General features: G+C 40.3%; 1 protein-coding gene across 11 annotated transcripts in view; it reads left to right on the forward strand.

Moving 5' to 3' along the window:
- LOC140487978 (lysine-specific demethylase 2B-like) overlaps window positions 1–16,009 on the forward strand; it is a 223,067-nt gene that overhangs the window by 196,867 nt on the left and 10,191 nt on the right. For 8 of the 11 annotated variants that reach the window (XM_072587460.1, XM_072587463.1, XM_072587468.1 and 5 more), the window contains 4 exons: window positions 1,490–1,762; window positions 3,143–3,181; window positions 7,630–8,309; window positions 12,954–13,117. In XM_072587460.1, coding sequence (XP_072443561.1) covers window positions 1,490–1,762; window positions 3,143–3,181; window positions 7,630–8,309; window positions 12,954–13,117 — 1,156 coding nt within the window. The remainder of the gene's footprint in view (window positions 1–1,489; window positions 1,763–3,142; window positions 3,182–7,629; window positions 8,310–12,953; window positions 13,118–16,009) is intronic. The other 3 variants (XM_072587462.1, XM_072587464.1, XM_072587467.1) reach the window with 1 other exon arrangement.

Below are 16,009 nucleotides of genomic sequence, written 5' to 3' on the forward strand. Positions count from 1 at the left end.
TTTCTTTAAAATAGAGACCAACGGTCCATTTGTCTGCTGTTTACCCTCTGAGCTGAGATGTTTGCTTTTTGTGATTCATGCACTAGGACTTCCAAACTCTCTGCTGCAGTTTTCTATAGTATTTCTTCACGTAATAACATTTGGCTCCTCTATTCATCCTGCCAAAGTATGTAACCTCACATTTCACGTTATATTCCATCTGCCAAGTTTTTTGCCCAATTAACATTTCTTTATCTCTCTGTAGATTGTCATCCTGGTCACTTGCCTTCCCATCTATTTTGTGTCATTTGCAAACTTGGCGATATTGTATTCACTTTCTTCATTCAATACACTATATACTGTAGATAATTGCGGGCCCCAGCACTGATCCTTACAGCAGTCCACTAGTTACAGGTTGCTATTCTGAGAATGACCCAATATCCCAACACTCTATCTTCACTTAGCTAATTGTTTATCTATGTTAATATACTACCCCAGCACCATGAGGTGTTATTAAGGAACATTATGTGTGGTGCCTCATGGCACATCTTTTGATATCCAAAGACATTATGCCAAGTGGCTCCCCTTCATGGAGTCCAACTTGTCCATACCAACCAAGTTTCCCAAGCTATCTGTCTTCATTTAGCAGCCCAGTCCAGGAATGCTTCAATTGTAAAATGTTTCCTCCTTGATTTCACATTCTTTCATGGTCTCATCCTGTTTCAGTTAAGTAATTGTTTATAGCCTACAACCCTCCGAGATCTCTGTGCACATTTAATTGCAACCTCTTCCCATCATGAATTTATTCTGCCACTGGTGGCTCTGTCTTCAGCTTCCAAGGATCCAATTTCTGAAATTCCTGCTGCCAAACCCACCTCTGAATCTTCACTCTTGTGCCTGTCACTAGGCCACAGGAAGTTAAACTGTCCCTGACCATGCTCTAATGTTGTTACAACATATTCATTTTGTACAGATCTCCCCTTCTTCAGATCTCGTTACAACTTATCAATCTTCTATTGATTCCTCCTTCCTCAAAACAAGTCTCAAAGTTTTGGGACTCTAAATACCCTCCCCCCCCCCCCCCACTCCATTTTTCTAGCTATACATTAACCTACCTTCTCTAACTGCTCCTTTATTATCTACCATGTGACATTGGGTATGATCCAGATGTCCTGCTGTTCTACCTTTTCTCAGGCTTCAGGACCTCCAATTTTTTCCTTCCTATGTCCGTCCTTCCTTTCCAGCATAAGTTACAACTTCTGGTGTTTACCTTCTCCTTCAGATCTAGACTCACTTTTGAAATGTATACATTCTATCATGAATCTGCACTTATATGTATATGCAGATACTCAAGATATATAACATAATAGTTTTAAAAAATTATTTTAACTCATATTAATTTCTACTTGTATGAAGTGTGATGAGCAGAGCAAAGTATTAAGCATAAACATTACAATAAAGCCCTAAGACATGAGATATAAAGTTGTATTTGTGTTTTTTTCTTCTTCTGGTCTATAAGCAGAAAAGAGGGCCAGGGTTTAAGTATGCCTCCAACCTCCCGGGTTCACTATTGAAGGAGCAGAGGCAGAACAGAGAACAAAAGGACTCTGCAGAGACGACAAAGAAAAAGGGAGACCGAGAGGAAAATTCCAAACGGAGATCAGAGGAACATCCCAAGAAACGACCTGAAGAATCTGTTCCAAGAAGGAAATCTGAGGATGGGCTTGTGATGCGGAAGCGGAGAATTACTGATAGAAATTCTGAGCCAATTGCCCGAAAAAAGGTGCAACAAATAAAAGTTATACAACTGATTAGTGCAGATTCATTTACAAAGGATTTTTAAAAAATTAAATATGCCATTATTAAATAATCCTAATAGGTTTGAGCATAGATTTAATATCTTATCTGATTTTTAAAAAGATAGGGTTTACATTGTAAGAAAAATTCAGAACTATTTCAAGTAATAATTATTACTTTCAAAATTTGTTAGAAGTTTTTCAGTGAATAGTGGAGTAATTTCTGGTTCATTATGATCAGTAGTGATGAATTTTAGCTTCCCCCATTCATTGTCCCTCTCTACCAACCCTGCTCATCAGCATAACAAAGAAAACAGTTAATAATCACAATGCATATGCAGATACGGTCTACATTACGCCCATGATTATTGGTCTAAAAAGGTAAATACATTCTTTCTTCCTTCAGATTAAAAATAAATCTCATATCATCTTGTGGCATAAACCGTGGGATTCATTCTTCCTTCAACGACTGATATCAAACCCTGTTTCTGACCCCAATTTATCCTTTTCTGTAAGTCTCCACTGCAGGCTCCAGTACAGTATTCCACTGTTCAAACTTTGATACGGTTCACTTGTTATGTTGCATATTCTGCTTCAATTTAATGCATATTCCAGGGATACATTTGAGGAAAGTAAATGTGCTACGTGGGGGAAGCATCAAAGCTGAGGCCTCACTCACTACCCATGCTGTACACTTCTAAGAAGTCGGTATTCTGATTTTTGTTGCCATAACTCAGAAAAAATGATAATTTTCTGACTTTTGCACCAGCCAACTCCACGTTGAAGATTAAATGTTGGAATTTACTGCTCTGTATGACTCATAATTAATTTATAGCTATGCCAAGCAATTGGGGAAGATGAAATATGGAGCAATTGTTTAGTGATGAACAATCCAATAATATGTGTAACTTTCTAAATTCTTTTCTATTTTAAAGTCTAATTTCAAACCAACAATTGGAATATATGTGCCATAATGGCGAAACATTCTTCCTGTCTTTTTTAAAATGCCTAATCTGCAATGTATGTTTAATGATTATACTGCAATCTTTAAGTTGCTGTTTTACAAAATATTCAATCAAATCTATAATTATCACTATTATAAAACCTGTTATTAAGAAGTCATTTGCAGAATATCCATGTCAAATATTAATGAGCAAGTCCCTACCATGTTGGCAGGGAAACTGAGTAACTGAAAGACATTCACTCTGATTTAAGCTAATGACTGAATTGCTGAGAGCTGAAATAAACAGATTTTGGAAAAAGAACTTAAACACATATTTCTTATCAAAAAGACTTTGCTGCTTTGGATAATAGATCAAAATGACCTCTGCCATGACACTGACTCTGTCTGCCTTCTTTTGTTGCAGTTTAAAATTGGAAAGGAAGAGAAACTGTTGAGGAAGAAGGTATTTGATTTAAACTTTTAGAACATTTTCTCATAATTTCAAAGCCTTTTAAAATACGCTACTTTGCTCCTGTAACAGCTCAGTGCTCATTTGGAGCTTGGAATAGAGCAGCTAATACTGATTGTGATGAGTGGGAACCCTGTGCCATCGATTGAATTCACTGTGAAACTCAACTCTCAAGGAGGTTTAATGCATTTCATATTTGCGTGATGTGCATGTGCTGGGTCTTCAGGTATTAATATAAAAGCAGTGTTCCTGGCAATCAATTTTTATTTATATTTTAAAACTGTTTCAAAAAATGTTTCATGTTGTATTTCTTTTTGGTAACTCGTGCTGCTCTCCAGTAAGGCTTACCAGTAAGCATCTGGGTATGGAGCTGCAAAACAGAACCTGGGAAATGGATTTTGGATATTGCAAAATTATTTTCAAATATTAGATTTTGCAATCATTTTCAGTAAGATGTGAGGCTAGGGAGAACAAAAGCCTGCAGATGTGAATTGGATCTTGAGGTGCTGATAATCTTTGAAAACGTAATAATGTAAATCATGTGGTTACCAGGCAATGGAAAGTTGCTGCTGGGATAAATGGCAGAACATGTCACTGTGGCATGGTACCCGTGGACTGTTCTGGTTTCTGGAGGCAAGTTTTGTACTGTGAATAAATTGCTCAGTTTTGAACGTTTCCAGTTTTCTGGGGGAGAAAAACATTGATGGATAAATAAACTGTACTCCAAATGAGGCACTTCGGTTATGTGATAAGACTAATGAAGCTAGATTCATTTTACTTCAAGAGATTTAATTCAAGAGTTCAAAATTCTGATGGGTTCTAAAAGCCTCACTAGGAGAGACTGCTTCCACTGGATGAGCCTGATTACAGATAATTAACAAAAAGTAATTTTTATTCTATTCAACAAAGTTACAGGGAGATGATGGCCCCGTGGTATTATCACTAGACTATTAATCTAGAAGCTCGGTTAATGTTCTGGGGACCCGGGTTCAAATCCTGCCACAGCAGATGGTGGAATTTGAATTCAGTTTAAAAAGAAATCTGGAATTAAGAATCTACTGAAGACTTATGAAATTATTGTTGATTATCGGGAAAACCCCTCTAGCTAACTCATGTCCTTCAGGGAAGGAAGTCTACTATCCTCACTTGGCTTGGCCTACATGTGACTCCAGACCTACAGCAATGCGATTAACTCTCGGTTGCCCTCTGAAATGGCCTAGCAAGTCACTCAGTGTATTAATTGCTACAAAGTCTCCATGAAGAAATGAAATCAGATGGGCCACCTGGCTTGACCTAGGCACTGGGACAAACAACCCTGCAAAGTTGTCCTTAACCAACATCTGGGGGTTAATGCCAAAATTGGGAGCGTGTATCATACTCATGGAGCCATATCTTACAGACATAGTCCTAGATGCTACCATTCCCATCCCTGGATATGTCCTGTCTCAACAGCAGAACAGACCCAGCAAAGTCGATGGCACAGTGATATACAGTCTGGAGGGGGTTGCCCTGGGAATCCTCAACATTAACCCTTGACCTCATGAAATCTCATGCCTTTAGGTTAAACGTGGGCAAGGAAACGTCCTCCTGCTGATTACCACGTATTGTACTCCCTCGGCTGATGAATGTGTAATCCTCCATGTTGAACAGCACTTGAAGCACTGAGGGTGCAAAATATACTCCTTGGGTATTTTCAGTGTCCATCACCAATGGAGAGATCAATGATCAGGGATTTTTCCGCTAATCTCTTCTAAACCATCTGCCTTAAACCTATGTCCCTGATCATTGATCCCTCTACTACCGATGAAGCTGGTTGGGTCCGAAAGGATATAGTTACTGATTGGGTCTGGAGCAATTGCTGAGGGAATTGGCAAAAGGGAAACTCATACTTGACCTCATCCAGCTGCAAATGCATTTGATCATGACAGTATTGGTAAGCATGACCACGAATGAATATATAGAAAAAGTTTTGATTTGGAATGCACTACTTTAAAAGATGATGCAAGCAGGTCAAATGGCAATTTTTAGAAATAGATTGGCTATATATTTGAAAATGAAAGTAATTGTCAGGAGATGGGGAAAGATCATGGGAGTGAGACTAATTGAATAGCACTTTGAATGAATAGCAGTCAAATATCAGCAGAGATGCCTAAATTGCATGCCCATGATCAAAATCATCTTTCTCCACAGTCTTTTGCTAAGCCTAATTATACATTCCAAACCTTTTCCTGCAGTACTATGTTCAATTAAATCTGGATAGATGAGAAATGAAACTTGGGATCCTCTGCTTTTTAAGCTACGTTACCATTTGCACAGATTCCATTTTTCTTGTCTTTAATCTACAGATTTTTATGCTAGTTTTTTTTTTCTGTTGAAAAGAACTCTTGTAGAGAGTCACTGCAGCTTTTGATTTAAATTGTCTTGCTTCAAGTAAGACATTTATTGCATACCCTCAGTTTTTCTCAGAGTCATCATGTACTCAGATACAAAGTGACTGGTTCCCTTCTCTGAAGGATGATAGCAGGAGATTTTGACAACAGTCTAGGAGCTTTCAGATACAAGCCTCTGTTACCAGACTTCCTGAGTACAGTTTATACAATGATTTTCCCGTGGTGTGTATTTGAACTCCTGACGTATATACACTACCATAAGCACAAAGTTACGATATCCTACACTCTTCTATATTCTATTCTGGCCCCAAATTAGATATGTTAGGATAAGATGAGCAACTTCAAACTTTTACTCATTGTGTATCTTTTTTTTAACATTGTGTGTAGTGAAGGGTGAAGTACCAGGGAGGATATAACATCGAATCAAAAGTTCTGCAATTTTCAATCTAGAAAATCTACAAATGTTATTTTAAAATACCTTTTTTTGGCAGCCCCCTCACTGTCCTTTGCTTTTCTACAAGATTACACTAAAGTTATGTCGGTTCATATAATGTTTTTTCTAATTTCAAGTGACTGAGGCATCCTGCTGTTTTTTTAGGCATTACTGCAAAGCATGGCTTAAGGAGTCATTTTCTTTCCATTTTACAAGCTTGAATATTAAGATTATTCTCAACAATGGAGTGTTTTAAGGTGATAAAAGTATAAGAATAGCAGCTAATAACTGACGTAAACTTCCTATTCAGTAAACTTGAACTTGACCATGGTGTTTTAATGATAAGCTTGCAAATCCGATCACGTTCAGCATGTCTTTCTCCATTGGAACCATTATTCATTGATTGCCCCTAGATTATAAATCTCGCAGCAAATGACAAGAATTCAGCTGCTGTTCATCATTTGTATCTTCCCACGGTTTATCTTCCTCCTGAAGACAGAAGTTTAAATGTAAAAGTCTATTGCTTTCTTGCAATGAATTTTCTTTTTGGCTTATATGAGGATACTATTTTGGAAATAGTTAATTTATGTGCAATATCTTCCATTCATAATTCACAGTAATCATTGGTTTGAGATCATTGCTTGGCAGGAAAAGATTAAGTACAGAGGAATCTCAATTATCTGGCATTCAATTTTCTGAATTTCTGATTATTCGGCAAGTTCGCAAGGTCCCAATGCGCGGCTAAATTGTTATCCGGCATTCAGTTATCTGGAATTTGAATAACCAAACGAAATACTCCCTGCCCGTGTCCTTCGGATAATAGAGGTTCCTCTGTTTATGTATCTAGTTAGACTGTATTTTCAGTTCTCTGTTACAATTCTATTAGCAAACAGTTCCTTCCCTGTCACTGGGTCAAATTCCTAGCACTCACCCCCCTAACAGCATAATGGGTATATCTACACCAAATGCAGTCCTTCCATGAGGCAACTCACCACAATCTTCTCAAGCTCCACCAGGGATGAACAGTAAATGATTTCCCTGTCAGCAAAACACATTTTTAAAAATATGCTTATTAGTTGCGAAGCTCCAATAACAGAATCGTATTGTAACTCATGCCAGGGGTTATTAGACCTTCACTAAGTCAGAAGGTTGTCAGCTCAAGTTCCACTGTAAGACTTTAGCGCAAGAAAACCAGTGCTGAGAAAGCCTTGTACTGTTGGGGGTGCTGTCTTTCAGATAAACTGTTAAATTGAAACTGAGGCTTCCTCTTCAAATGGATATAAAAGATCTTATGGCACTTTGGGAGTTGTCCCTTGTGTCTGGCAATATTTATCCCAAAATCAACGTGGCAAAAGCAGGTTACCTTTTTATTGCTGTTTGTTTGTGAGAGTCTGCTGCACACACACAGGCTACCACGTTACCTGTGTTTATAATAGTGCGTACATTTTCCAGTGGCTATTTTTTGGCTATAAAATTGGATGTGTGCTGAGCAAGAAAGCAACAGTAACAATGCGAGCCTGTCTTTTTGTATTATTGTCCATAGATGTTTCAGTATGTTACTTGAAATGTTAAGTGTATTAATTTGAATGTTTCATGCACTTCATTTTTCTATTCAATAGAAAAAATCCTTGCAGCCAAGTGAAGATCACCCAACAATTGTCAAAACATTGCGAACTATCAAGCAGGAGCCTGAAGATGATCCATCAGAGACACCTCAGAAAACAAAGGAGAGTGACCAGTCTAGGTCAAGCTCTCCAAGAGCTGGTCCCAGTACTGAAAGTGCAGAGGCCAAAGAAAAGAAAAGTGAGAGGTTTAAAGAGAAACGCAAGAAGCGATTGCACAATAAAGAACTTAGTAAAGAACTAAGCAAAGAACTCAATCAGGAGATTCATAAAACTGAGACCAGCCTGGCAAATGAGAATCATCAACCAATTAAATCTGAAGGAGAGGGTGAAAAAGTAGAGAAGCCTAAACGATTGCCGGCAAGCAGTGAAAGACTTCACAGATTAAGCAAAGGATTAAATGGGACTCCTAGGCTTAGGCATCACCTTACCACGAGCTTGAGGCGGGCTCCCAGGGTTATCACTAGACCCCCACCCTCTGTGTCACCAACTAAGTCCATTCAAATGGAGCGACATGTTGTGCGGCCTCCCCCTGTCAGCCCACCCCCGGACTCTCTGCCCCTTGATGATGGTGAAGACCATGTCATGCAACGAGAAGTGTGGATGGCTGTGTTTGGCTACCTCAGTCGAAAAGATTTATGCATTTGCATGAGAGTCTGTAAAACCTGGAACAGATGGTAAGCGTTTTATTTCCTGTTGCTGTTCATAAAGTTCTGATGAAGAGTCATATTTGATTCAAAATGTGAACTATTTCACTTTCCACTTTTTCCAGAGCTGCTGGGTTTTCCAGCATTGTTTGAGTTTGTTTGATTTCCAGAATCTGTAACATTTGCTTATATTTATTTCCTTATTATCTGAAATGCAGGGGAACAAATACTTTGTGCAGAATTTTAGTTATATTTCTCTGCCTTGCAAGTTTATTTCAAGCTGTAAAGTTGCACATTGTAAACCCATTGAAATATTATCTATTATACAATATCTAAAACCCTGATGATTTTCACTGGTCTACCCCATCAATGCTAATTCAGTAATAGTTGGTGTAGACTACTTTCATTTTTCTCCAAAGCGCTTTGGCTGCTTTAATAGATTTTGGTTTAATTGAACTTGGACTGAAAGTAGGCAACTAATATATTAGTTGAAGGTGAGGACTACAGATGCTGGAGATTAGAGTCAAGAGTGTGGTTCTGGAAAAGCAAGCACATCAGGCAGCATCCGAGGAGCAGGAGAATCAATGTTTCCGGTAAATGCCCTTCATCAGGAATGAGGCAGGGAGCCTTGGGGGTGGAGAGATAAATGGGAGGGGGGTCAGGCAGGCAGGAAGGTAATTGAGAGAGCAATAGGTGGATGGAGGTGGGGGTAAAGGTGATTGGTTGGAGGGGAAAGTGGAACTGACAGGTAGGACAGGTCGTGAGGGCGGTGCTGAGCTGGAAGGTTGGAACTGGGATAAGGGGAAATGAGGAAACTAGTGAAATCCACATTGATGCTATGGGCTGGAGGGACCCGAGGTGGAAGATGAGGCATTCTTCCTGCAGGTGTCAGATGGTAAGGTAGTGGCGATGGAGGAGGCCCAGGCCCTGCATGTCCTCGGTGGAGTGAGAGGGGGAGTTGAAGTATTCTGCTACAGGGCAGTGGGGTTGATTGGTGCAGGTGTTCTGAAATGCTCTCTGAAGCGCTCTGCGAGAAGGCGTCCTGCCTCCTCAATGTAGAGGAGACCACTTCAGGAGCAACGGATATAATAACTCACGTGTGGAAGTGCAAGTGAAACTTTGCTGGATGTGGAAGGCTCCTTTGGGGCCTTGGATGGAGGTGAAGGAGGAGGTGTGGGCACAGGTTTGCAGTTCCTGTGGTGGTAAAGGAAGGTGTCAGGAGGAGAGTGTGGGTTGTTGTGGGGGGAGGGGGGGAGAGAGAGAGAGTGTGGACCTGACTAGGTAGTCACAGAGGGAATGGTCTTTATGAAAAGCGGAAAGGGATGGGGAGGGAAATATATCTCTGGTGGTGGGGTCTGTTTGTAGGTTGCAGAAATGGCGGAGGATGATGCGTTGTTGCGAAGGTTAGTGGGGTGGAAGGTGAGGATCATGGGTTCTCTCCTTGTTGCGTTTGAAGGGATGGGGTTCAAGGGCAGAGGTTCAGCAAGTGGATGAGATACGTTGGAGGGCATTTTCAACCACGTGGGAGGGAAAATTGCGGTCTTTAAAGGAGGCCATCTGGTGTGTTCTATGGTGGAACTGGTCCTCCTGGGAGCAGGTGCGGCGGAGGTTGAGGAATTGGGAATACGGGAGAGCATTTTTACAGGAGGCAGGGTGGAGGAGGTGTAATCCAAGTAACTGTGGGAGTTGGTGGGTTTGTAGAAAATGTCAGTGTTGAGTCGGTCACCATTGTTGGAGATGGAGAGGTCCAGGAGGGGGAGGGAGGCGTCTGAGATGGTCCAGGTGAATTTAAGGTTGGGATGGAATGTGTTGGTGAAGTTGATGAACTGTTCAACCTCCTCGCGTGAGCACGATGCAGTCATCAATGTAGCAGAGGAAGAGGTGGGGACTGTTCCACATAGCTGACAAATAGACAGGCATAGCTGAAGCCCATGTGGGTGCCCAGAGCTCCCCAATTCATCTGGAGGAAGTGGGAGTATTGGAAGGAGAAATTATTGAGGGTGAGGACCAGTTCAGCCAACCGAATGAGAGTGTCAGTGGAAGGGTACTGGTGGGGACGTCGAGAGAGGAAGAAACTGAGGTCTTGGAGGCCCTGTCATGGCGGATGGAGGTGTAGAGGGATTGGATGTCCAGTGTGAAGATGAGGCATTGGGGTCCAGGGAAACTGAAGTCTTGGAGGAGGTGGAGGGTGTGCGTGGTGTCCCCGAACATATGTGGGGAGTTCCTGGACCACAGTATCGAGGTAGGTGGAGATGAGTTCGCTGGAGCAGGAGCAGGCTGAGGCAATGGGTTGGCCGGGGTGGTCAGGCTTGTGGATCTTGGGAAGGAGGTAGAATCAGGCGGTGTGAGGTTCCCGGACTGTGAGTTGGAAACTGTGGGTGGGAGATCTCCTGAGGTGATGAGGTTGTATATGGTCTAGGAGATGATGGTTTGGTGATGGGAGGTGAGGTCGTCGGCGAGATCCCACGCCGTGCTGCTGCGGCTGCAGGACCCCGTGCCGTCCTGCTGATTCAGCTATGGTACAAACCTTTCTCCATGTAAACATTTAGTGTTTCTGTTCTTCCTGCTGATATACATAACGCTATTTCACCTTTTCCCAACATTCTATTTCATCTGCTAAGCAGTTACCCACTTAAGCTATCTATATCACTCTGTAGACACTTGTGTCAGCTTGATTACTTGCCTTCCTACCTATTTTTGTGTCATCTGAAAACTTGGCAATAATACATTCACTTCTGTCATCCAAATCATTTACGATATGTTATAAATAATCATGGTCTCTGCACTGATCCTTTTGGTTTTTACCTCGTTTTTACCTTCTAGTTACAAGTTGCATCTTGAAAATATAGCTTTATCTCAACTCTCTTCTATTAGTTAGTGAATCCTTTGGCTTTGCTAGTGTACTACCCCTAACACCATAGTCCCTTCTGAAGTAGATTTGTGTGTGGTACCTTATCAAATACCTTTTGGTAATCAAAATATATTCCATCTACTGGTTCCCTTTTATCTACCCTGCTTGATACCTCCTCAAAAAACTAGAATAAATTCATTAGGTATGATTACCTCTTCATGTCGCCATACTAACTCTGCTTTTTAATATTGTTATTCTCTATCATCTATATTATATCTTAGCACAGATTATATTTGTGAGGAAAAGAAAATAAAGTTGACGATAGTTACGAGAAGTTTTGTTTTAATTTCCGCAGTCTTATACTGTCACCAAATAATGTAACCAGATCAGCCTATGTTATTTTATGGTAATTAACATGAAAAGATTCTGTCTAAAAGTTTGTCACTGTAGAAAGGGCCATGCTGCCAAGGCTTTTTGTTTCTCACACATCAGTTCAGATTCACAAGAATAGCAAATCTCCAAAGGAATAACAATTTATGCTGCACAAGAAAAGGATCGTGCTTGTTTGGCAAGTCGACTCTGGTCAAAGTGTCACCAATCAATTACTTCCAAGCTTTAGTTTACTTTCTAATCAGGCAAGTCGACTCTGGTTGCAGTGTTGGCACAGGAAATGCCCTGGAGTGTTGTCTTCAAATCTTTGCTTCATTGATAAGAGTGAAGTTCCTCGATAGTTTATTTTCCTTGTACACCTTCATGGGCTGCATCCCAAGCTCAAATTTGCCTTCGAAATAACAGACTCTAATAAACTGCATTTCCTTGACATGATAGTTGAAAATTCTACGAATGGGTTCTCTACTCCTATCTGCCAAAAGCCTATTGTTACATGTTAATATACCTGTTGGGATCCATATAGCTCTATGCAACAAGATTAGCCTTATCAGCAACCTCATAAATAGGACCATAAGCTTTTGCTCATTGTACAAGTTTGTTACCAAATCAAGTCATATGGTGGATGGATCACATCATTGCTTACTATATATCACCCAAAAGAATGGATCCAGTGTGTCACTTTCAGAGAAATGGGGAATGTTAGCCATTTTTCACTGCTATTAACAGATTGTCATCAAGTCAGAGGATGTTCTGTCTGCCACACAAGTAAATACAGTGGTGTAGAAGTTGCAGTACTGCTATGATGTCAAGTATGGAGGCTGAACTTCTCAATGACTGATGAATCATACCATTGGCTGTTTGCATCAGGCAGATTCTGAATGTTACTCAACCAAGCCAGGCTTGCAAAGCTCAGAACATAGCATCTAACTAGGTTTGATTCCATGATTGAGCAGGACTTGCACTAAGAAATACACGAACAAACAGTTCAAGATTATTGGTCAGGCTTGCAATGGGGCTAACAGGTTGGCTGGAAATTTGCATATCTTAACATGTGGAATCCTGTCTGTCCTCTAGAAGTAAAATGAACACTTCCAGGCATTGTGCCTTTTTTTAAACTAAACAAAGGATTGGAGAACAGTTTCTTGGGGTAATTCCCGTGAGAACATCTTGACCAATCAGAATCAACTTGCCTGGTTTAAATTTCAGCAAAAACGTGGAAAAAAACCATTGTTTGGTTAAGACATTGCCATGAACAAAGCACCAATTAGCTCCCTTGTGCAGTATGAATTGTTGTTCATTTTAAAATTTGGTATTTTTGTGAATCTGCCCTGATGGCTGCATGGAAGCTTCAACAAGGTGGTCACTTTCTCCAGCAATACCCAAGTTCTATAATATCAAGCAACTGGTTCCATTGTTAAACTTTACCTTCCCAGGTGCTGTGACAAGAGGCTTTGGACCAAGATTGATTTAAACCGGTGTAAATCGATCACACCCCTTATGCTCAGTGGCATCATTAGGAGGCAACCTGTAACTCTTGACCTGAGCTGGACAAATATATCGAAAAAGCAGTTAACTTGGCTTATCAACAGATTGCCAGGTGGGTGTCTGAAATGCCAATACACTCATAGCAAAAGCATTACAATGAGTTGGATATGTTGAACCAGTCAGACTATGCGCCTAAGTTTACATGCACTTCACTGAATATGTAAATAAACATTTCCATAGGTTCTACCCATAATTCTGAAGAATAAGTTTATTGCATCATTTTTTATTTGGGCTAGTTTCCATTTTATTTCAAGACTGTCCAAATAAACAGAACTATTGAATGGAAATGTGTGTTTTCTCAATGATAATTGGGATTATGGTGTAACATTAGTAATCAATATTAATTTATCATTTAGCTCTATTTGCACATCACCCTACAAAAGAAGTTTCCAAGGAAATAAACTGAGTAATGGGAATTGTTCAGGGTCAGAGCCTTTATAAAAGATCTTTCTTGTCTGTGGGTAATGGAATTATAAAAATAATCTAACTTGCTTGCCATAGTACTGTGAAATGGAATGTTATTCCATAGTGATAGGTTTGGCTGACAACCTCAGAACAACCAGCGATCAGGATGTAATCAGGAATACAAGTATAACAAGAGGACTTACCACGATAAAAGTTAACAAATATGGTTGACATTTAGTGCAGGGAGGTGGCTTTTGGTTAGATTAGATGATTAGATTTCCTACAATATGGAAACAGGCTGTTTGGCCCAACAGGTCCACACTGAACCTCTGAAGAATAATCCACCCAGACCCATTCCCCATGCCTATATTTACCCCTGACTAATGCGCCTATCACTATGGGCAATTAGCATGGTCAGTTCACCTGACGTGCATGTCTTTTGGATTGTGGGAGGAATCCAGAGCACCTGGAAGAAATCCACACAGACACCAAGAGGCGGGAGTCGAACCTGCAAACTCCACGCAGACAGTCGTCCAAGGCAGGAATCGAACCTGCGTCCCTGGCGCTTTGAGGCAGCAGTGCTAGCCACTGTGCTGCTTTGTTGTAGTTAATATTAGGAAAAAAAAATCAATAATGTTTTCTGATTATTATAAATATATCTTCTACTGAATACTGTTCTTGCTTTTGTTTTCTGGCCAATAATTTAGTCTGGTTATTGTCAGCCTGACCTGTAAGTATAATTCTCCCACCTTCACAATTTGGGAAGGTCACCTGATTGGCACCTGGTTTTAATCCAGAAGTTCAGATCTCACGATGTTTTACCTTGGACCAGGTTATAGTCCAACAGATTTAATTGAAATCACAAGCTTGCCTCAGGTGAAGGAGCAGAGCTTTGATGCTTTCATATCTTTCATAGCCAGTGTTGGCTTCCTAAAGAAAATTGTTTTTGACTTTACATTCATTACCATTTACAGTTTTCTAACTAATTCAAAGCAATGTTGCTGTGAACGTAGCATAGCAATAGCTTAAATCTGTTTAAGAACATGAAAAAAATGGGAGCAGGAGTAGATCATTTGACTCTTTGTGTCAGCTCTACGTTCGGTACAATCATAGTTGATTTTCTACCTCTATTCCATTTTCTAGTCCACTGTCTATATTCTTTGACACCCTAAAGAATCAAAAATCCATTCATCTAGATGGCAGCACCACTACATCTCTGAGATAAACAGTTTCCAAGATTCACACTTCTCTGATTGAAAACAATACATTGCCACTCACTGACTAAGCTGGTTGGGCCCTGTAGGACACAATGGGACGGAGGCAGATAGTGAGATAACTGATGTGAAGGAGAGGAAAATCTGTCCAAGTGATTTACTGCCATAGATGTACATGTCCATGACCACATTGATAGAATCAGTACCATACAGTCTTTGTGGAAATGCAGTCCTTTGTTCAAACCGACAACACAAGTCACAGAAGGATAAGGGTAGCAGTTGCTTAAGAAAACCACTATCTGCAAAATTCCACTAAAATTGCAGACCATCCAGAGTATAACCACTTTCCTCTTGCTGTCAGGTCAAAATCCTGGAACACCCTCCCTATAACTGCACTGTAAGGAGAATCTTCACACACTGCAGTGGTTCAAGAGGCAACTCACTACCTATAACTGCACCACATTCTCTAACTGCACTGTAGGAGAACCTTCACACACTGACCTGTGGTGGTTCAAGAGGCAGCTCACCAGCTTCTTGAGGATGATTAGGAATGTGCAATAAACACTTTGCCATGAACAAATACATGAACGCTCTTTTCTCCTTACTGATTTTTATTAATCACTTCCTTTTGAAGCCTGTACTCTGCGTAGGAGTTTTTTTTTCCCCTTTTCTTATCCAAATATACTCTTAACTGTGAAAATAAAAGTGCTTTCAGCCAGAAAAATGCTGCAAGGATCTTCAGCTGTACAGAAATTGAAATGTTACAGTTGGCAAAGAATAGGGTTTTTTTATTAAGTGGAATGAGTTTGGACAATACCTTTTCGGTAGGTAAGATGGGAAAAGATTTATTTGTTATAGATGAATATGTGAGGAAATGAATGAGACTATCTAACGAACGTAGGAGTAAAAGTGCTTTATATTCTACCTTGTTGATTGTGCTGGAACCTTGGTATAAGATCAAGAAATAATGTTAATGCGGAGGCTCTATTGGCAGTACAGATTGCTTTCTGAATTTGTCATCACTCCTTTTTTAATGGCAAATAACTGTAAACTCGCATAACTTGTGTATGGCCAGGACTAGGGCTCTGATCAAGCCAGCACTATTACTCATTTCTCTACATTTTTGTCGTCAGATGTCTTGTGCTGCCTTCATTTTGTCATGTCAGATTTGTATTTAACAGATATGGTTTGCATCCTTGCACAGTGTGGCATTTGGTGTCGATAATATGGCTTTTGTTCCATACTGGCCAATGTCATGACATTGAGATTGAATCAAGTCCAAGATTTTTTGTGTAGTTGCAGGGTGGTCTCTGAGCTAATTAGGA

The sequence above is a fragment of the Chiloscyllium punctatum genome, chromosome 17, assembly GCF_047496795.1.
Source record: "Chiloscyllium punctatum isolate Juve2018m chromosome 17, sChiPun1.3, whole genome shotgun sequence".
Lineage (NCBI taxonomy): Eukaryota > Metazoa > Chordata > Chondrichthyes > Orectolobiformes > Hemiscylliidae > Chiloscyllium > Chiloscyllium punctatum.